The sequence below is a fragment of the Balaenoptera ricei genome, chromosome X, assembly GCF_028023285.1.
Source record: "Balaenoptera ricei isolate mBalRic1 chromosome X, mBalRic1.hap2, whole genome shotgun sequence".
Classification (NCBI taxonomy): Eukaryota; Metazoa; Chordata; class Mammalia; order Artiodactyla; family Balaenopteridae; genus Balaenoptera; species Balaenoptera ricei.
Window position 1 is genome coordinate 17079420 of NC_082660.1, and position 23813 is coordinate 17103232.

A 23813-nucleotide genomic window follows, 5' to 3' on the forward strand; every position below is an offset into this window, starting at 1 on the left:
TAGTTGGAAAAGGGAGAACTATCTTAATGGCTTTTCAGGTAACCATGTATGCTCTTGACACTACACGCAATCCTGACAAATGGTAACTTCTTAAAGTTAGTTGCATTGTGGAATCTAATACTGAATCAGTGATCTTTTCATACTAGTACGTTAAAATCCACTGATCATTTAGAAAATACTGCTTGACTCTGCTACGATCTTCCAAATGTCAACACATTTCATTCTACAGTATTAAAAAGTCACATTCATTAGTACCACCTCTGATCTCTTCACTGCGAAGCCGTCAAGCTAATGGTGGCAACATCAGTTTTCCCAAACTCTTAATTTTTCACTTGAAAGCTGAAATCTTATCACCTGCAACAAATGCTGTCAGTTGTTTTCCTTGAAGTGACAGGGTTATTTTGAGAAAATAACCTGACCACAAACCCAAGTTTGAATAACCAGTTTGTCTGTTGTTCTTTCAAGTAAAAATGGTATTCCATGAAAAACGATGGCCAGTTCAGTGTGCAACTCAATAATCGCACGAATGTTTTTCCGTGAGGCAACTATGGTACTTCACAGCACGCAGATGTGTTTCATGGAGCACGTTTTAACCTTGTCACACGAACTATTAAAAAGATGTGTACTCAAGGGTTGGATTTAATAAGATTAATCATTTTACTGCTTGTCAGGGACATTCTTAAGTAAAATTCGCTTTTTAAAAGAAATTGTGAGTTTCTATGTTTGCTTTTGGTAGATAAACTATCAAGTTAGGAAAACCCCGATTATTCTTAGATTTCCAAGAGATATTTAAAAGCATAAATATGCATTGAACTTTATCAAATGTGCAAAAATCCAACTAATTCTATACCTGACAGTCCAGTGGATCAAATCAGCATTGAGACTTAAAACTCAGGTTTTGTCCCCACTTTTTGATCTGCCATTACAGGTTGTGAACCGAACAAAGCCTGGATTGGAACAGAAAAGACTGGCTTTTTAAAAGTGAGCAAGTTAAAAAAAAAAAAAAAAAAAAAGTGAGCAAGTTGACCAGAGGATAAATATCTACTTCACCTATGTCTTTGCACAGTATAAAATAAGGTCCAGTGAATGGGATTCTGGAAATTTGAGATCATTCTGGACAACTGATTTACCATTAGAAAATGTCTTCAGCACAGGTTTGTAACAAATTCACTTGCCCAGAAAATGCAACTCTGTATCTGGAGTCTGACCAAACGGATTCATTCAAACAACCAAAAACACAAAAATAAGGAACAGGTTAAGTATACATTTCCCTCATACATCAAAATTTTCAGAAAAGAATGATCATGAATAAAAGTTTAGTTAAAAATGTCATAAACAGTTTGAAAAGAATCAACTGCATACACTGTTGAAAGTTATTTCATATTTTATTTCTAATTGCAATAGTTTGCATCTGATTTCTTTACATAATTCCAAATGATGGGAAAGGAAACCTCCAAATCAGTACCAATCAGCTGTCATGAATCTATGGTAAAAGGACTCATTAAAGACTTAAGAATGAAAGATGACCAGAGCTATCAATATTACTAATTATAAGCTTTCTCTAAAGAAATATAGAGCAAGTTGGTACTTTGCAAAATACCTTTCTTTAAGCAATTTAGAGACTTCCATCTGTTAGTCTTATGCTGAATTAAATGAGGGTGGTAGCAATTATTTTAAATATGGTGTCGACATGAATATACAAATATATACTCTACACGCTTCTTTTATTATAGGAACCAAAGACTGCAAGTAAAAGAAATGGTAAATAGAGAATAAAAAAGACGTGCATATTCTATCTTACACAGTCCTGGATATCAAGTGAATAGCGGCGGACACTGCTCTAAGTGGATCACACATACGAACACACATTATTAATCCTCCCAACAATTCTGTGATTCTGCAGGTACTCTTCTCATCATCTCCATCTTACAGGTGAGGAGCCTGAAGCTCAGACAAGCTGGAGAAGGTGCCCGTGGTCACCTGCAGGTAAAGGGCAGAGTGGGGGTTGCGGCACAGGCTGCCTGACCCCAGAGCCCATGTTCTTCACTCTCTACCACATGCCTCCTAAGCACTAGGAGGCTGTGGAGGAAGAGAAGACACAGTCCAACACACCCTCCAAATTCCTCGGTTCACTCCATACCTGAGACTGAGAGGCTAGTGTCTTATCACACTTATAGTAAGACTTAATTCAGATTTTGTTCTTTTCTAAAATGGGAAGAAAAAAGCAAGGATGGTAGTTGAAGGTAAATAAAAAACACAAAGTGGTATGTAAAAGCTGTATAAAGGAAACTTCCTCTTACTAAGCAGGACAGAGATCTAAACATCTCACACCAATACAAATCTTTTTAATCTTTATGACAGGTAACATAAAGAACCTACTTTCATTTCAATGTCAAGCCACAGTTAATACTGGATGTTGTTAAATCTGTACACAATACAAATAAAGTATAAATCCAGCTAGGTATTTTATTTGAAACATGCTTTTTACCTATTAGATTACTCACTTGCTCTGAAGTCAATACTGACAGCAGTTTGTATCTATTCAAGATGTTATGCAATGTCCTATAATTTAATATTTACACAAGATAGATGAGATTAAGTTAAACTACAAGTCACCAGGAGTTCTGTAAGCAACTATACTTACAGCCATGATTCCACAGATGTGGTGAGTAAACCAATGGCCACTCCTTAATAAAATACAAGAATTTTCATCATGCATAGTTTACAGGCTCCTTAAGCGGTGGTCTCTTTGAGAGGCTGGATTTTCAAGAAAGATTCAACAGTCAAACAATTAAATCTTGGCAAGTCTTTTTTTACACAAACACTTGGTTTGGTTATTTAGCCACCTTAGTAATACAACTTATTTATATACTCGAATTGGAAGTGGAATAAACACTGCATGAAAAATGCATGCCTAGCAAACTCATTAGTAATAACTATTACACTCTCTTAGCAGTAAGAATCATTATTCTTGGATTTCAAAGACTTTATTTTCTTTCAGGGCATACTTTATAGCATTGTATTATAGGAATCAAACAGTATAACAACAAAAAAGGTTTTTTTTCTTAAGGACCACTTCCATTCCTCATTTGAAATATAATCAAATCAATGAAACTAATTTCCACATTAAAGACAAGTTAGTAAAATAATTCCTCCAAGTAGTGTTGCATATGAACTACAAGTTTACCCCAACTATTTTAATCATTACAATTTGAGATTTTCTAGGGTACAACAGCACTAGATTGGGCTGTTACTACCTAGGCAAGAAAAAAAAATGTCACCTGCAAACACGTGAATTGGGGTCAGTAAGAATCTTTAGACAAACCATATTGTTAGAGGAGGTTAAGTAGAAAAACTAATGTTTGAGTTGCACCACCCCTACCATGAACTGTAGCACAGATGCAGTCAAAACATTCTTGGTAAAACAATGTGGAGGAAAGATCTACATATACCACAAATTTACCAAAACACTTTTATGTTCAGAAGCCTAAATATCTTAGGAGATTTAGATTACCGAAGAAGATGATCACTAAGTCAATTCTTCAAGGCTGGTTCCTTACGAGTATTAAAAACCAGTCCATGGTCTCAGATGCATTCCACCTAGGTTAAGTGTTCAGGAACTCCACAGAGTAAGAAACATCAACTGCAATTGTCCACTCTTAGTTTCTGTTTTTTGATTTAATGTTTTGTAGTACCTCAGATTTTTATTCCAGAGTTTGCACACTTAGGAAAGGAAATTATACTAAGCATGGGATCAAAGATGTGCTTACTAAAATAAAAAAAAAAAAAAAAAGATGTGCTTATTTTCTGAAGCCATGTGAAGGTTTAATCCTCTGTGTATTACTTTTCAATACTGAAGAGTTCTCTGGAGACCAGTAGAATAAAAGTTTCACAAGCTACATGAAGGATTTCTTTTACAGTTGCATACCACTTCAATGTGGCTAGTTAGGTCTAACTAGCCCTGCCCTTAATTTCATCTTACTAGAGTTGATAATGAAAAACTAACAAAGGATAAATCTAAATTAATAAAATACAAGCAAAAAACACCTGTACACACAATAAAATACATCCTAAACACAAAGTAAGGGTATAATATACTCTGCAGCATGATACTGTCTTTATTATATTTCTCCACTGTATGTAGTTCTTCCATTCAGAAATTGGAGACCATCTTTTCATTAAGTTGTTATTCCCTCCTCTTTCCCCAGCTTAGGGATACTCTCCCAAAGGCTTAATTTGTACAAACTGTTATGAAATTAAATTTTCATTTACACATAATTTAAGTGTTTATAAAGCACTCAAAATTGTAGCTCACACGTATATGACTTCTGAAAATAAAATGACACTTTGAACATAATCTTTTTGTTCTGCAAAAATATTCTACATACATGCATATGATCAAAACAATCTTTTGTTGTTTGGGAAATTTCCTATGCACAGTAAGTTAAAAGAAAAAAAAGTTGACAACTATATCAGTATCTCCAATGTTAAGATAACTGGGTGCCACCTAGTGTTTGATTTCTGCAACTATCAACTTTACAAGTTCAAAATTGCTATTAAAACTCAGGTTCTAAAAACCGCCTTTTTTGTTGATGTTTATAGTGGCAAAATAAGATCATGAAAAGAATGTATACAATATCAAAACTAGTATAAAAATAGCCACATGCTACTTAAATATGAAAAACAGACCAGTCATTTTTGACTTCAAATGCAGATTTCTGCCTCCATTAAATTGTACCAAAAAAAATCTCAAGGGAACATCCATCTAAGTAACTGGAATATACAAAAATTCACTGTACAGTAAACAGGCTAGTCAAAACTAGGGCTTAATTATAATTCATAATGCGTGTACGGCAAATGGTTTATTCAAAACATCCATTTACTTACTGGAAGTGGTCAAAGTGGGAAAGGCAGTAACGCATTTTTTTTTCTCTTTTAGAAGAGCAGATGTGGTCTTTTACCCACAAGCTCCGTCACATCAAAAGAACAAAGTGGGTTTAACATTTAAGAGAATTCAGCATTACCAGTTTTTAAAGAAATACCTTAGAAATAAATCAGTCTGCTTTAACAAATTGCACTCATGCTAATGAAATTTTAATCTTCTTTAACGGGTCACAGCCAAAATCCAAATTGTTGAATAATCCTCAAAGAAAGTGGAATGTGAAAGGTTGAGTTCGACTTAGATCTGGAAGGAAAAAGAACATCAGATCAACCAAAAGAAGAATTTTTATATTCCAACAGTCTACCACATGTAAGGGACACATGCACCCCCTTAGGCTATCTGGGAAACAAATCCAGTTTGAAGGAGGAAATCCTGAACACTAGGGTTTTCTCAATTCTGGTCTGCTGTCATTGAATCTTTACAACATCCTTCAGAATGTTATACGTTATGCAGAATATTCTCAATAAAGTTTACTATCTCCTTCCTTTTGTGCTACTGATTAGAAATTTATTTTGGGGGTGGGAAAAGACACAGGGAGTGTTACTTCCTTGAGAAACGGACAAGTGAGATACCAAATTCTCCTCCCAGTCAACCTGGTTATAGGAGTGAAGGCTAGAACACATATAAACCATTTGGAGAAACACCTTAGGGAAGAAGTAGGGTTCTCAGGTGATAAACAAAGCGACCCTTACGAAATGTCCAAGATAACTCAAATTCCTTTAATAACTACTATCTTTACTATCCCTTACTGCCAGCCTCAGTTCTGAAGAAGCACTGGCACAAACTGAGAAATACTTTTCTTAGAAAAGCTTAACCCTATCTAGATCCTCACCCTATCACCTCTGTGTATGTGGCTTCATATTGAGGTATGTACTCTGACTAGGTTCTTAATTTCCTGAAAAAGGTCTTCTACCCCAGCTAAGCTGTCAAAATGTTGGGATCACCCCTTAACCTATAACACAGTAGCTCCATGTCAGGTTCTTGTCACAGAATATCATCGATAAATCTACTGTCCAAGTGTCATTAACAGCTTAGTCACAAGAATCCTCTGGGCTCAGGGGTTTCCAAAGGGAGATAACATAAAAAATAGAATGATATGGTTCTGAAGAACCTAGGGGCAGGACAGGAATAAAGACGCAGATGTAGAGAATGGACTTGAGGACAGGGGGAGGGGGAAGGGTAAGCTGGGATGAAGTGAGAGAGTGGCATGCACATATATACACTACCAAATGTAAAATAGCTAGTGGGAAGCAGCCGCATAGCACAGGGAGATCAGCTCGGTGCTTTGTGACCACCTAGAGGGGTGGGATAGGGAGGGTGGGAGGGAGACGCAAGAGGGAGGAGATATGGGGATATATGTATAGCTGATTCACTTTGTTATACAGCAGAAACTAACACACCATTGTAAAGCAATTATACTCCAATAAAGATGTTAAAAAAGAATAGAATGATGGATTTATTTCTTATCCCTTTTCATTTTTCTATTTTAGGGTATGCTCTGAAATACAGTACTGTATGTTTAAAAACTCATAAATGCAAATACACACTGGAGATATGTACTCAAATTTTCTTTAATTCACCATGTATTCTAAAATGGTTTGGAGATGCATCAAAATGTAAGATGGACTGAAGGATGAATAAAAGGTATAGACAGATATGTGATAAACCAAGTACAGAAACGTTAATTATAGAATCTCGGTGGTAGGTATCACTTAATTCACACTTCCCCAAGACTAGCCTTTGTTTTTTTAAGGTTGTGTTTTTTGTTTTTTTTGGGTTTTTTTTTGGCTGCACCGTGTGGCTTGTGGGATCTTAGTTCCCTGACCAGGGATCGAACCCAGGCCCTTGGCAGTAAAAGCACAGAGTCCTAACCACTGGACCGCCAGGGAATTCCCAGTCTTTGTATTTTTGAAAAGCTCTGGTAACTCTGTTGCACAAACAATCCCGGTCAGGAACAACTACTCTAGGTATACTAAAATTTCATCTTTGAATAAAATCAAACATTAGTACTATTATTTTTAGATTTATATACACAGGTGTTTCTGAACTACATTTTTATTTAAAAGGGTTTAAAAAGAAGAGCCCAACCCAGATTTAAGAGTAACTTATAATACCACCCCAGTTATTAAATAGATTTATATTGTCAGAAACTAAGTTTAAATTTCATTTAAATATTTTAACAGCAGAAGGGCAATGAGGCACTTATTCTTGTGAGCATTACTGCTTTATTGTGAGAAAAAACAACGCATTTTCCTCAAAATTAACACACCAACTCCAAACCAAGAGTTTGCCAATAGTGCACATCCAACAGATAAAATAATATAATTGGCAAAAGGCCTCAATTTTAAGAGGGCGCTTTTTTTTTTTTTTGGTGGCTGCGCAGGCATAGCTTGTGGGATCTTATTTCCCCGACCAGGAATTGAACGCGGGCCACCACAGTAAAAGCGCCAAGTTCTAACCACTGGACCGTCAGGGAATTCCCTTTAACAGGGCTTTTAATGTTATGTTGTAATTCCAACGCTTCATATGAAACTGGTTCAAACAAGATTATTCTTCTAACATACTAGTGTTTCAATTAAGAGAAGGCACGTTTGTATAACACAGGGAATATAGATAGCCAATTATAATAACTATAAATAGAGTATAACCTTTAAAAATTGTGAATCACTGTGAACTTCCCTGGTGGTCCAGTGGTAAAATTCCGTGCTCTGAATGCAGGGGGCCCGGGTTCGATCCCTGGTCGGGGAACTAGATCCCACATGCATGCCACAACTAAAAAAAAAAATCCCACATGCCTCAAGTAAAGATCCCGTGGGCCACAACTAAGACCTGGCACAGCCAAAATAAATAAATAAAATAAATAAATATTAAAAAAAAAATTGTGAATCACCTTACAGTACACTTGTAACTTACATAGTATTGTACATCAACTATATCTCAATAAAAAAGGCCAGTTTCTTTGATAAAATCTTGTATTTCTCGTAACTGTCTGCTAAATTTCTTAATAGCTATCTCTCTAGACACTCTTAACTTAAACAAGCTGAGATTCCAATGCCTAGCATTCATATTGCCAAAGCAAATATTGACCTTTTTAAGAAGAAATACTGAAAAAGATGATAAAATTCTCAAAGCATAAACAGTTTGACTAGCACAAACAAAAGTTGAAAAACTCAAGGTGAAAAACACTACTTACATCATCAATGTCTTCATCATCATCTCCAATGTCATCAAACTGGATTTCATCATCATCTCCAGGACCAAATGTATCAGTTTCATTGATTTTAGCTAAAGAAACAATAACAAATGTACTCATATAATATAACCAAGATGTTAGTGAAATGAATAAATTGCCCACTAAAAGAAGTGGTTGGATATCAAATGTTGAAGTATAAAAGGAGACTCTTACAAGTCAAACTTTTAATTTAAGTTTCATTACCAAAAAGATCCTCTTAACTTCTACCTAACAACCCTAGTATATAGAACAGTATTTTACACAACAAAATCTCTAAGTCAAAATGGAAACAATTTTCTTTTGCTCACAAAGGTATTTTTAGTGAGGCAGGCTCTAATTACACAAATTCTAAAGCTATTACAATTTCCAGCTACACTTCAAAAAACGTCTGAGCACATGCTAACAAGCCACAAATCATCAGATAAACTCATCAATCAGAAAAATTTGGTCAAATCATGCTTATCCCTAAATAACAAAAATGAACCAGGAAGCGCTAGTCCTATTCCCAGATATATTAGCATTTCCTAGATTGGAAATGCCAAGTAAATAATTTCAGCAGGATTTTCATGCTCAAGTAAAATTATACTTTTCTTGATAATATGCAACAGAACCAAAAAATAAAAATAACTTCCAAGCGAAAAATGTAGGCTTACAAAATAGTATGTAAAGTCACTTCCCCTTTGATGAGGTCATGAGAAACTTATTTTTATTTAAGTTTTATGCGTTAAGAACGCATAACTTTTGTACTGCAGGGGAGAAACAAAAAACGTTGATTTAACAAAATCCTATGGATACTATGACACTAGGGTAAGATGAACTGAAAACTGACTTTTTAATAAAAATCGACAACAGTACCTAATTGTTATCCTTGCTTCACATTTAAAGTAGATGAATAATGACAGTCTCTTTAGAAAGGAACTTTGAAATAAATACTATAACAAATTTATTCCGTTGACTGGCATTAGGCAGAAGTTTAGGGCTTATAAAGGATAATTCCTCACCAAAAGTATATTTATTAGGAACAGAATCCCAGCTACTTTTTTCTTAAGGTGTCTAGTATTATGAAGCACAGGCAGGCATACTTGGAATGAATCACGTAAACTCAAAACTAAACATGCAAAATCCACAAAATTCTACCAAAATTCCTTCATCTAAATACCACCAGGTAATAACACCATATAACAGGTTAATGTAATATCTCAGACATTACCATGTTCTGGAAGTTCGCCATATGCCTTCAGACTTCTAGCCTCATCTGCATTGTATTTTAAAATTACATCAGCTTTATTATCCTTAAAAAAGAGACAAATAAGATTTACAAATGATTATGCCAAAATATTATCCGTTATTTCATAAATTAGTTTCAAACTGGATAAAAAATTAAATTTCAGTGTTATAAACTCCTCTCCTTTTTCTAAAAATTTAAAGTTTTCTCCTACCCTCTGAAAAACATCCTTGGGTTTAACCCAGTATAAAGAAGCTTGCATGCATAAATGAATAATGATCAACAAGCTTAGGGAAGACAGTTATAGATTTCACTTCAATAAGAGCAGAACTGTACAGACCCAATCTTTTGGATTATTTATAGTTACCCTTTGATTAGAAGTCTTTTGAAATACAAAAATTCCCTGGGACCATAATTTACAGGTGATTAAATACTCTAATTCAAAAATTGAGACTGGTGTAATGACCCAAGGAAATTATTATACCTTTCCAGGTATCAGTGGTTCTTAGGGTACAAATCCATCAGAATCGCCTATGGAGCTTTTACACCTCCTGAAGGCAGATAAATTAGGATATGTGGAGTGAAGCCCATGAGTGTGTATTTGTAAAAGATATGGGTATTTCTGATGCAAGTGTCCCACTGAAAACTAATGCTTCAGAATGTTCACACTTCCCCATCCGAAAGGAATCTGACTCAGTTAAGGAAGAAAAAAAGGGTTGAAGCTGATTGTTTCAACTTCAAAAATTCTTAAAGGCAACGTTAAGTGATCACAGTGATCCAAGAACGGTGTGATTCAGACCAGCACTTCTTAAAACGGTAATGTGTACAGAAGCCCAAGGGGATTCTGGTTAAAATGCACATTCTGATTTAGGAGGCCTGGGGTGAGGTCCAAGAATCTGCGTTTCTAACAAGTTGCCAAAGCTAGTGATGCTACTGGTCCCTGTACCACCCTTTAAGTGGCAGGGGCATAAAAGAAGGATCATGGGAGATTAAGAATTGGAAAACTTAATGTGGCTGTCATTTTATAGTATGAATGTTACACCATTCAGAACCTTGATTTCCTTATCTGTCAAACAGGGAACTAACTAATTCTTCCTACTTCTGGGGTTATCTTTAGGATCAAAAGAAGAAAATGGACATTAAAATGGTATGAGTTTAAAGCAGGCTATCTCAACCTCAGCACAGTTGCTATTTTGGGCCACATAATTCTTTGTTGTAGGGACTGTCCTGTGCATTGTAGAATGTTTAGCATCACCCCGGTCTCTATCAACTAGATGACCAGCACTGACCCCTACCCCCAGGTGTGAAAACCTGAAATGTCTCCAGACACTGCCAAATGTCCCCTGGAGGAAAATAATCACCCACGGTTGAGAACCACTGATTTAAGGTAAAGATTTTAATTCTTTATTCTAGAACATATATTTTAAAAAATCAAAGTACGATCAAAGTTACAAAAATAGAAACACGATCACTCAAAATGTAAATACATGGTGATGAGTTCCAATAGGTGGAAACCAAATGGATTTCATAGCCCTACCATGAGTAGAGTCTCCAGGTTGAGACCATGAAGGGCAACTACCATTTTCTTCCTAAGTGCTCATCTAAATTTAGAGCACATACTTTTATCATGGTTTGTACTGCAATTACTTGTGTGCCTATCTTACCCTCTCCACTACCAGGCCATAAGCATTTTGTGAGATGACAGCTTGACTCATTCAGTTGTATCCCCTAGAGTAATGGTTTCCAGATTTTGATTTCAAGACGTATAAGTTAAAAAAAAAAAAAAGGGGGCAGGCAGTCCAACATAAAGTTATTTTTATCTTGCCAACTAAGAACACCAACAAAACCACCACAATACAGTATCCCTCATTCCAAAAAAGGGAACTTTTTAAATATCAAAAAGGGAAAAAGGACTATTTAGCTTCATGAAAAATTCACACTGTCTGTGATTCTTCTATAGTGAAAATGCAGACTCCACAGACTGGCATTTGGGAACCATGATCCCTGGGGTACCTAGCACAATGCCTAAGACAGAACTGGCCCTTAAGAAATGTTTGTTGACACAACGGTGAATAGCATACTGGCCTGGAACTGGTCAAATATGGTTATGACTTATGTTCTAAACATTAATTGCTCATAAAATTCAAGCAAGTAAACAATGAAAATTTTAATTTTGTTTTTACCTGGTAGTCCCGTAGACCAACCAATATAATGTCTGAGGTATTTATCCAGACCTATAAAAAGTCACAGAAGGTTACATTTAAAATAATAATAATCAACCAAGAGCAATGTTGAGTCAGTCTTCCCATAAAATACACATACTATTCACCCAACTGTGAGTAAAGTACCCATATTTAGAATTAGGGGAAAAAACTACAGTAAGCAAGCTGAGCCACTTACAAATTTTCTATAATTTGGGATATTAGAAAAATAACAATCTTATTTAACTACTTGACAGTTTAATAATTCCAGAGGACCAATGATTAGTTTAGAAATTAAGGGATTCTTAATACTGAACCCCTCTAAGTGGTTAGTTATCCATTACAACATATGAGAACAGTAAATTAGGAATGTGGTTTTATCTCCCTCCCTCCCTCCCTCCCTTCCACCCACCCAAATACACACAGGAAACGGAACTCCTTTAGTTTGGTAACATGAGCATTAACAAGCCAAATTTTTAAAAAATCATAAAGCCAGGGTTGGAGCGACTTTTAACCAACCTGATCAATAAATCTGCCTGAACACCTACCCTGATGAGAAATTAATCACTACTTTCCAAGGCAGCCCATTCCTGATCTCAATTCAGGAAATTTAACATTAATACAACACTTATTTACTGTAATTCATATTCAAATTTTCTTAACACTCCTTACAGCTACTTCCCCCACCCTCAAAACAGAACCCAAACAAGGGCCACCTACTGCATTTAACCATTGCGTCTCTTTAATCTCCTTTACATTGAAATAGCCCGCCCTGCTGTTATTTTTCCTTTCATGACATTAACATTATATATATTAGGAGTCAGGCCATTTGTTTTGCAGTGTGTCCCTCAATTTGGACTTGTTAATTGTTTCCTCATGATTAGATTCAGGTTAATCATTTTTGGGCAGGAATACAACATAGGTGATATAAATGAGTCTTTAGACAGATACCTGTATAAAATTACCATCAAAGATCTTGCTGTTTTGACTTAGAGGTAAATCACTGTTCTACTGAAATCTTTTGGGAACTTACAAAAATGAGGTCCTCGGCCCATAAAAACCTTAGAGCCACTTTTTCCCCTTAACCATAATTTTATATTAAAGTAAAACAAGTCTCCACACTTACCTTTTTTCTCAGTTTCCCTCTGATGTGACATAACCTCTTTACACCATCAAAACACATCGCTTCTAATCGTCCATTTCCCAACATTTTGATTACTTGAGCATACTCTGGAGGAGGGAAAAGTAAAGGGTATAGGATATTGCTGAATTTTTGATAAAAGCAACTTAAAAGTCCACGTACAATTGATTAGTACAGGTGTGTTGCTTAGGAATAAGTATATGCAGTAAAATAAGTACAAGGGAGTGATAAAACACCAAGCTAGTTAACGGGAGAGCCAGAACCAAGACTGTGTAATGCCATTTCTATGACAAGCTGTCCCTGCTATCAGAAATATTTTAGTTATCTACTCATTTTGAGTTAAGTGGACTGTCCACTGTCTTCATGACTGTATGCTCTACTTCTGGAGATCAAGGTGGCCTGTCCCAAAATGTACACTAAAATGTATCTCATCAATCTCTCACTTTGGATCCTCGCCCAATTTTGGTCTCCTTTCCCTCAGAGGAGGGTTAGCCTTTAGAGGCTAACTGCAACACAATTTTTGGTACACTGGCAAATAAAAAGCAGCTTATATGTTATTAACGTCTTTGTTAAATTAGAATATCTTAGTGATTATTCTGAAGTTTTTGTAAAGCTGGAAAGATGTTCCCAGACAAAATGGCAAACTTTTAATCAAAAATCTTTCCAAAAGGGTACCCAGGAAGTCACGCTACTTCACTGCCACCTGAAAAACTGAGATTATGAGCAGTGGCTTGCACACGGGCCGTCTCTTCTGTCATTAAATGACAGAAGACCGGAGGTGGGGGGGTGGGGTCACTTCAGAACCTTTAGTTTACTCAAGTTGTATGCAAGACTGATCCCCAAAGAGGACATTCACCAATTTGTAAATACACTGAAACAAAACTTTCAAAGGCTCAACTGTGGTGTTGACAAGTGGAAGTGAGTTACTCAGACTACAGTGAACCTAGCACCCACCTAGGGCCTCAACATGGTTGGTCGATTTAAAGGCAGCCTCTCTTCCAAAGTGGGGGGAAAACATGAAAAAGAAGAAGTAATGGCAGTCAAAATAAAGTCAACTGCTAAAGGAGGCAAGAATCAAGGGTAAGAAATAAAAGGGTCTTTTGGCCAAATAACATGTTTCATCTTTAGTGGCTTATATATTCACGGCATGAACAAATCTACCAAGTTCTATAAAAAGATAATTAGAAAAAGTTTTTTGTTAAAAACTGCTGGAAATTACTGGAATAACTAGAAAAATTTAAATATGGACTATATACTAGATAAATAATATATTCACATTAAAATACCTGAGTGTGATAATCCTACTGTAGTTATGTGAGAGAATATACTTGTTCTTAAGAGACACATAATGAAGTAGTAAGGGAAAAGTATCATGATGTCTTCAACTAACTTCCAAATGGTTCAGGAAAAACACACACACACGCACACAAAGATTAAGGGGTTAAAGGAATTCATGGTACTTATACTGCAACTTTTCTGAAAGTTTGAAATTACTCAAAATAAAAACATGGGAAATGGGGATATATGTAGATGTATAGCTGATTCACTTTGTTATACAGCAGAAACTAACACACCATTGTAAAGCAATTATACTCCAATAAAGATGTTAACCGCCCCCCCCAAAAAAACCCAAAAAAACTCTCAAAAAACAAAAACAAAACAAAACAAAACATGGGAAGCTAGTGTTTTGTATCTGGCACTTAACAAAAATCTTAATCGGTTTGAAAAGGTCAATTGTTCAGTTTCATTTTATTATATTTTATGAATTTACATGTAATTTACATGCCTCAGATGCATTCCTCAAATACCCATGGTCTACTGAACACACTATGTAGCACCATTCGCTATCAAAAAAAGTCTACTAAGTCATGGAATTGTCAACCATAGCTTTTGAGGCTTAATTCCCTCTGAACTGTTCAATTCATTCTTAGTTATAACATGAGTGTTCACATAAAACAGTGAAACATACACATTTACAGAAATGCCATCAATCCTCAGCACACGCTGAGTATACCAAGAAATAACTACCAGAAGAAAGGCTCTGGAGAAGTGTGGGGGATGAGAAATGGAGAAGAGCAAAAGGGGACATGCGATCTTTTGCTCTGGATTATGAACAGTATCTCTTTTATGTTGAGAAATTGAAAATCCTTACTTAAGAAAGAAAACTATTACTGAAAGAAACCTAACTTATGAAAATGCTTACCTTGCCCATCTTCTTTGAACACCAGCTCTCTCTTTTCAGATTCATTCTCATTCTTACCTCTGCGTCTATTTTTACCTCCTTTACCTAATGGTTTTAAAGAAAAAGACATTAATTATCTGCAAAACAGAAAAAGAAACTAAACTAGGGCTTACAGAATGTTCTTTAAAAGCCACTTAAATTATAAGAGGTACAATCTACTATGTGTAAAATAAATAAGCTACACGAATATATTGTACAGCACAGGGAATATCGTATTTTATAATAACTTTAAACGGAGTCTAATCTACAAAAATACTGAATCACTATGACGTACACCTGAAACTAATATAATGTTGTAAACCATACTTCAAACAAACAACAAAAACCTGAAAAAAAAAAGAAAAATTAAAAAATTCACCTAATTTGGTCATGTATCTCCAATCATATTAAACATATACATATTGTCACTTCCCTACCCTTCCTGGAAATCCCTTTTGGGATATCGCTGACATAAACTACAAACAAACCAAAAGGAGGTATCATAAATATAACGACTACTTGGCTGAGTACACTGCTCAGTAAACTCCTCCTACAGTGGCCCACAAGGACCAAGGAGGGATATATAATGGATCATGATAAATTTTATAAAATAGGGTCTCTCCTGTACCTGCTCCCCCAAATGAAAGGTCTGTGTGCAAACAGAAGATAACTGGGCCGGGGCGGGGAGGGGTAAAGTTTTAGCAACTGGAAAGGGACACTGATTTTGTGGCAGTAGAGGGAGAGCAACAAGTCTGGCAACCCCGAGAGTTTACATTTTGTCCTACAGCTGTAGGATACATCAAGCAAGTTAAAAAGCAAGGTACTAATTGCCTGAACTTGGAAGTAACCAAGATGTCCTTCAGTAGGTGAAAGCATAAACTGTGGTACTTCCATACAATGGAATACTATTCAGCAATAAAAAGAAATGAGCTATCAAGCCCCCAAAAGACATGGAGAAACCTTAAATGTATATTACTAAGGGAAGGAAGCCAATCTGTAAAGGCTGAATAGTATGATTCCAACCATATAACATTTTTGAAAAGGCAAAACTATAGAGAGAGTAAAAAGATCAGTAGTTGCCAGCTGGGGAGCGGGGAAGGAAGGACAGGTGAATAGGTGAACAACACGGGATTTTTAACGCACTATGGTACTGTAACGGTGGATACATGTCACTATATATTTGTCAAAAATCCATAAAATGTACAACACAAAGAATGAACCTTAATGTAAACTATGGACTATCTATAGCGGCTCATGTAAGATATTAATAATAGAGGAAACTGGGAGGGTGGGAGTTGGAACTCTGCAATTTCTGCTCATTTTTCTATCAACATAAAACTGCTCTAAAAGACAGTCTATTAAAAAACAGTAAAAATCAAGGTACACTAGGAATGCAATCAGCAAAATCTAGCCAGGGGGTGGGGGACGACGACGACAACATGGGGACGAATCCACAAGACAATCTGTTTTCTTCAACAGATACATTATGAAGAAAAAAACCCCCACAGATGGATGAAGAACCTACAGGTTACAAAAGACTTAAAAGATATCAACCAATGACAATGTATAGCCCATATGTGGACCCTGATTTGGTGTGGATGGTGCAAGTTTAGCTGTGAATTAATGATGTCTGAGGCCAGGAGTTGAGCACATGGAGGTTCATTATACTAGTCTGCTTTTGTATATGTTCAAAATTCTTCATAATGTAAGTTTAACAACAGATAGAGCAAGCTGAAGAAGAGTATAAAGCTACCATTGTGTAAAAAAGGGAAATTCATATTCATACTTGCTTATATATAAAATATATCTGGAAGGGCACATACAAAAAAGTTAATGACTGCCTGTGAGAAGAACTCATTGGCAAGAGGACACACTTAGGAAAGACATTTCATTCTACACTTTTTGAAACTTGAATCGTGAATTTTACTATTCAAAAATCTTAAACAGTTCAACAAAAAATAGAGGTGTGACATGATCCTTTGGGTGGGAAAACTGGTAAGAAGGTCACTGTCCTTATTACACATAGAATGAAGCACACCTAGCCTGACCATGAAGAGGAAGGGACAAATAAGAGGACTACTTCTGACATGGAAACAAGATGGGAATTGTGACCATATGTGGAGGGAGGAATAAAGGATACATGGAGCTTTCACAGAACTTCTCAGGATCTCAATTCCAGCCTCTATAAAATGAGGGAGTTAGAACAGAAGATTCAAGTGCCTCTATATTCTTTCTACCATGTAGGATTCTAGAATTCTTCTATCTACGGGTGGCCTTAAAAATCTGTACCCTCCCTCCCATTTTCCATACTTTAAATAATGACACTGCTGATCATTTCTCAACTCTTTTTCTGACTTTTAAAGGGCCACTTGCACTATTCTTGACCTTTCATCACCCCTACCCCTTCACTATGCCTATCCCTTTGGAGCTTCATTAAGTCCAAATTCTCAGCTTCTGCTTACCTACTTTCTAAGGAAAAATTTCTCTCACCTACCACTTCTATGCTAAGAATTTTACATCTCACCCTACTATTTCAACTAAGCTTTGGCCTCTTATTTCTAATGTGAGGCTCAGCACACTTCCAGTGAATGGGCTACTGTCATTCAAATTTTACTCAAAACTCAAATTACTTTCTTTTACAAAGTTGGTCCTTAATAAACATCCTTATTTCTGTTAGTGGTAACATAACTACCTTAAAGAATATAAATCTTTCAACCTATAAACATGACAGCAATCTACCTCTCAATACTCCTCTTCAATTTCCCGATACTTCAATCCAAGCAGACTTCTCGCTGTCCCAGTAACTCGCCCTTAAACAAGCTTATGCCTATGAGATAGGCACTATTTTGTCGTTATCTCACAAGAGAGAATGAAGTGAGAGCTGGTATTTGCATCAGATAATATCACCCCAGTGACTATGCTCTTAACCAGTATGCGGTAATGCCATCCATTTACTTGTCACAATCACCCTATGAGGTAATAAGTCATTTATGCCCAGTTTACCAGTGAGTTTACTGAAGCTCAGAGAAGCAACACACTTACTATTAGTGACTGGGGGTGACCAGATCCAACCTAATCCTTTTTTGTTCCTGGCCCCCACATTAGGGTATCTCTCCACAGCATTTTGTTCCCATTCTAGAACCTAAACCACATTGGCAGCCATTCCAAAAGACAGAAGAAAGGTGTTAAGTGGTAGCGATACTAAGGGACTCACGGGAAGAGCCTGGAAGCAGCAAAAACAGGTTCACAGCCCAAACAGAATAAAGAACGTGTACCTGGCCACTGCAAAGACAGACTCTTAACTTCTTGAGTCATGTGCACTTACTCTGTCCCAGGGGCAGTCTCACAATGCTCTGTGCTATGTTCGGCAGGCCTCTACAATGTCCTGACCCACCCAGAGTCCTCAGAGCTCATTTCCTAGAAAGAGAAAAGTATCCTCTGCTTCAAGCCACCAACCATGCCAAATCTTCAAAGCAGAGTGGGCATTAGGGCAAGTATCACACCTACTTTGTTTACTGAGTTACATACTTAGTTGGAAAATTCTTTGAATCCATCACTCAAGAGTAGTCCATACATTCCTAAAGGACTGGTGATTTTAAAACTAAAAGTAGTAACTTCTTTAAAGTGTGGGAGCACCTTACCCCAACTGCTCTTCATAAGCGGGCCCAAGGCTATCTCTTTTCCCTGAGGTAATAAACTGATAGAGTCTAGAGAATTCTATAGGAAATAAGCTGGTAAGAATCAGTCCAAAGCAAGTCATTCAACACACCGTTAGTGGCAACTTATACCCTTACATGTGTAAGCATCACTACGATTATATTCACAGGCTCTGGCTTTTCCAATGAATAAAAACAGAAAAATAATCATGAATTTATTTCACATTAGTAAACCCCATCTAATAAAACTCAGGAGTCTTGAAAAGTACTGTTCCTCTAAGTAAGATAACAACTAAAGATAACAGATGGGTTTTACAACTATAGGAATGCTAAACACCAAATTCAGAATGGTGGCTACCTCCTGGAAGCGATGAAGAGAGGGAAGGGAAGGGGACTGGGGAGGGGAACACAGAGGGCTTTAACTGAATCTGTGTTGTAATTCTCAAGTTCAGAGTAATGGGTTGATTCCCAGGCGTTCTCTGCGTTATTTATATTTTTTTGTATGCCTCAAGTGTTATTTATAAAAGGATGATTCATTGCTTGTCAATTTACCAGAATTAACCATACCCTGATCATCCCCTTCCCTATTTTATTGCCATGTAATGAAATGAACTTTAAAGGAGGTTAGTGAACTAGATGTGTTTTAATGTAGTTCAGTCCCTGTTGGAACCAAAGGAGAGCCTATTATTCACCCAAGGGTGGAGTCAACAGAAGGGAGGTGACTTAATCCAACAATTATTTACTGAGCATCTACTAAGTGTCAAGTGCTGGCAACCCAATGTGGCTTCTCATTGCAGTGGCTTCTCTTGTTGCGGAGCATGGGCTCTAGGCGCGCAGGTTTCAGTAGTTGTGGCTTGTGGACCCAGTAGTTGTGGCTCACGGGCTAAGCTGCTCCGCGGCATGTGGGATCTTCCCGGACCAGGGCTCGAACCCGTGTCCCCTGCATTGGCAGGTGGATTCTTAACCACTACGCCACCAAGGAAGTCCGAATCGCTTGCTCACTTTAAAGTGGCTAACTTTATGTGATGTGACTTTCACCTCAATAAATTAAAAAATATAGTATACGATATTAGGTATATTATATACGTACACTCTATACACCCTTGAGACAATAGGGTAAATTTGAAAATGGACTGGATGTTGGACGATGTTAAGAAATTATTGTTAGAAATTTAGCATTGATAATGCAACTGTAAATATGTCCCTCTGCCATTTGGGCCACTGACACCGCAAAAGCCCGCCCTGAGCTGTGGGCCTCCGGGAACCCCATCCAGCCCGAAGTTGAGCACCTGTGCTGGTCCTGCAGCTTTCCTCTCGGAGCTTCCCCACCCCACCCTTCCCCTTGGCCCGCTGCTGCCTGTTAGGCCCTGCCGCTGGGAGGCTGCAGAGGGCAGGCTGGAGCAGAAAGGGGATTTGCTTCTCGGTTTTACTGGCACAAACTCAGCAGCAGTCTTCTCCTGGCTCTAACTGCTTTCAGTGGTTGCAGATGATTTCCTTTTGCTTTGCCCCAGAACCAACCTCACAGGGTCCTCAAAGACCCTGCTATCGACAGCGCTCCCTCTTTAGAGGTCTGGGCCCCTCCTCCAAGTTTTGTCAGGTTTGTTTATTTGTTCGTTTTTCTTTAATTGGAGTATAGGTGATTTACAATATTGTGTTAGTTTCAGGTGTACACCAAAGTGATTCGGTTATACATATATATGTATATATCTAAATTCTTTTTTTCCGATTCTTTTCCATTATGGTTTATTACCATGAATTCAAAACATTGAATACAGTTCCCTGTGCTCTACAGTAAATCCCTGTTGTTTTTGTCAGTCTTAACAATAACAACCTCTCTCCTTTTTTCCCTCCAGTTCTAGGAGCCATAGCTGTTTCTAGCAATTGCTACCTTAGGGTGGTTCCCTTTTTGCCTTTTCGGCTCTCCAATACATGGGTTAACCAACCTTTATATTATAATGATTTTTTTTTGATGTGGACCATTTTTAAAGTCTTTATTGAATTTATTACAATATTCCTTGTTTTATGTTTTGGTGTTTTGGCCGTGAGGCATGTGAGATCTCAGCTCCCCAACCAGGGATCGAACCCGCACGCCCTGCACTGGAAGGCGAAGTCTTAACCACTGGTCCACCAGGGAAGCCCCCTATTCTTTATATTAAATTTTGTCTGTGAAAATAACTTTTACTGCTATCTTCTGACAGGACCTGACTGATGCATCAACTGCAGACAGTTATTCATTATATTTGCTTTATAGCAAATATATGTATGTCTGAAATCTTTCATTCTAATATTTTCATTTTACCATTTTAATTAGCAACCAAAAAATATAAGGTAGCTAGGAATAAACCTGACAAAAGATGCACATGAAATGTGAGGAGATATTAAATAACACCTAAATAAAGGAAAGATATACTACATTCATGCATGGGAAGACAAATATCCCTAAAGATGCCAATCTTCTCCAAACTAGATACTACTTCTCCAATAGTAGTATCTAGTTTGTGTCTTCTCCAATAGATACAATCTTCTCCAATAGATACTACTATTGCCCTTCAGAACTTACAGTCTAGTGAGGAAATCGGAAATCTCATAGCCAGAAATAGAGGTGAAAATAAGATACCTATTGAATGGATCCAGTTACCATCTCAGAGGGGATAAAAGATTATGTAGGTTACAAGAATACCATGACTTTGAAAACACTATTTTGTCACCCCGTCTTTACCAGAATAATTAGCAGTAAAATACTCGCTACAAAAAGGAACTGCAAGTAAGAGGGCAGTGAGGTGGAGTGCCCTGAGAGAGCTGCACCAAATCTCGCACAGAACTGCAACCAAATACACCAAGGAATAAAAAGAGCAGTGACAGCTACAAAGAGGAAATGAGGTAGAATCCCTGGAACCAGCTGTGAAGTAAAAAAGAGAACAGAGTAGGCCTGGGTCAGGGCAGGGGTCTCAAAGATGACTAATCAAAGGAAACTTGTGGGTTGTGAAATACATGCCTCTCCTGTAGGAAAATACCTTTTCCCTGTTTCGACTTCCACAATTTCCTTTGAGAAATTGTAAGAATACTGAAGACTGAAACACCGTTAAGTCTTAAAAAAGGGAGAATTTCTTTAGGACTGTTCTGCTTTTACCTAGATTAGGCCTTCCATTTTGCAAATTCCAAATAAAACTATCCTCAAATCTGATAGTTTGTGAATGTTTGTCCTAAGAATGGAAGGAACTTAAAGGTCTCTACTCCCATCACAATATATACCGATCTGGAGCAAAAGTTGAAAACTTGGCTAAATACGGAACAGGTGTTCTGGGAAAAAGAAAACCCCGTAAAACGATGGGTAAGAGTAAGTCTCTAGAGAGGAACCTTAATGCATCAAGGTTTCGTCCACTATTTACAAAAGAGAGAGGGAGTAGTCTCAACAATACCCAACAACTGCCCGTAAAGAATTCCATGCAGGAGTACCTGATGGCCACTTAAAACAGGCATCACCCTTTGAAAGTTAAGAACTGCCGGGAAGGCCAAAGACGCCCATTTGCGAAGCCCAGGCGGCCCCGGGGGAAGTCTCCCCACAGGTCCCTATAGTGCCGGGGTCAGTCTGGCGCGAATCTGGAGCAGAGGCACACGTTCTCCCGCAGGAGGCCCTACAAAAATGGCGTCGGCTCCACCCCAATGTGACCAAACTGGAAGACAGGAGTAACTTCCCAGCTCCTCTCCCGAGCCCAGAATCGCGTCCGGATCGCCCAGCTGCGTGCAGGCAGGGCGGAGAGGAAGGTTACTGCCGCCTAGGAGATCCGGAGGCCGCGTGCAGAGCCGGGGAGACCGGGCCGAGCGGAGTCGTGGTCCCGGGGTCTAGGCGGCATTACCTTTATTCTTAGGCATGGCGGTGACGACGGCCTCGCTGCGTCTCCGACTCCTATCTGGGTGGCGGCGGCGACTCCTCCGAGGGGCGACGCGTGGGACAGCGTGACACGAAGCAGGCGGGGGAGAGCGGGTCGCGTGCGCGAGAGAATCTTACGACCGAGTTCTTCCGAGATCAGCCTGCACCCACGCTGGGCCGCGACAAATGGCGTCGCGGCTGCTTGCGTCGCTTTTCCCCGCCCCCCAACGCCGGCAGGGCCCGCCCCCCCTCCCGGCCCTACGGCGCAGGCGTGGCCGACTGACGCCTATTGTCAGAGTGGAGGGAGACGCGGTCTCGGAGCGTTTACCGCGGTTTGCCAAACCCCGCGGGGGACTGGGCCGTGAGCAGGGAGAAGGCGGAATCCGGGAGGGAGTGGGCGGGGCCCAAGCATCACAGTAAAGGCGGGTTCTGGTGGCGCCCGCTGCTGGCTGCTTTGTGGCAAACGGGCGTCTCCAGGTTTGAGCTGCGGGCTCATTAACTCTAATCTCAACAGCTCAGTCCTAACTTGGCCCAAAGCGTAATATTTGCATGACACTTGTTATTACTTTATAAATATCTGTGTTTCCTACCTCACTGTAAACCTTATTTGGCAGAGATCACATCTCTTGCTTACTATTAACAGCATTTAGCAGAATGTCTGGCACTTAGTAAGTGCTCAACACACAGGAAGGGAGGGGAGAAGACAAACTCAGTGTTAGGGGCTGAATTGTATCCTCCCAAAATTCGTATGTTGAATTCATAACCCCCAATACCTCAGGATGTGACTTTGGAGATAGGGTCTTTAAAGAGGTAATTAAATTGAAATGAGATCATTAAGGTGGGCCCTGATCCAATATGACTGGTGTCTTTATAAGTAAGCAGAGATTAGCACACAGCACAGAGGGGAGCACCGCATGAGTAAGAAGGCGGCCATCCTAGAAGCCCAGGAGAGAGACCTCAAAAGAAACTGACACTGCGGACACCTTGATCTTAGATTGGTAGCCTTCAGAACTGTGAGAAAATAAATTTTTGTTGTTTAAGCCACCCAGTCTGTGGTACTTTGTTTATGGTAACTTCAGCAAACTAATACAGCTGACTATGCAGGATGAATAGCTTTATTTTTAAGTAAGCTTATTTTAAATAAATCACCTTTCTGAAAACATTAGCATTTCAACATTTTCTCTCTAAGGAGGTGGACATACCTAAGTGACAGAGAAGTAAAGTACAATTGTCAAACAAAGTGGTTCTCTACCAGGGACATTCGACAGTGTCTGGAGACACTTCTGGTTGTCACATCTGGGGAAGGAAGGCCGTGTTGCTGGCA

General features: G+C 38.3%; 1 protein-coding gene across 1 annotated transcript; it reads right to left on the bottom strand.

The window, feature by feature from the left end:
- Positions 1 to 4082: 4082 nt before the first annotated feature.
- Positions 4083 to 22701, bottom strand: EIF1AX (eukaryotic translation initiation factor 1A X-linked). Its single transcript, XM_059911074.1, has 7 exons — positions 22476 to 22701; positions 14945 to 15028; positions 12727 to 12830; positions 11583 to 11633; positions 9385 to 9466; positions 8136 to 8227; positions 4083 to 5185 (listed from the first exon to the last, which is right to left on the bottom strand). The coding sequence occupies exons 1-7, from the start codon at positions 22489 to 22491 to the stop codon at positions 5180 to 5182; spliced, it is 435 nt and encodes a 144-aa protein (XP_059767057.1). The 5' UTR covers positions 22492 to 22701; the 3' UTR covers positions 4083 to 5179.
- Between the last annotated feature and the right edge of the window lie 1112 nt (positions 22702 to 23813).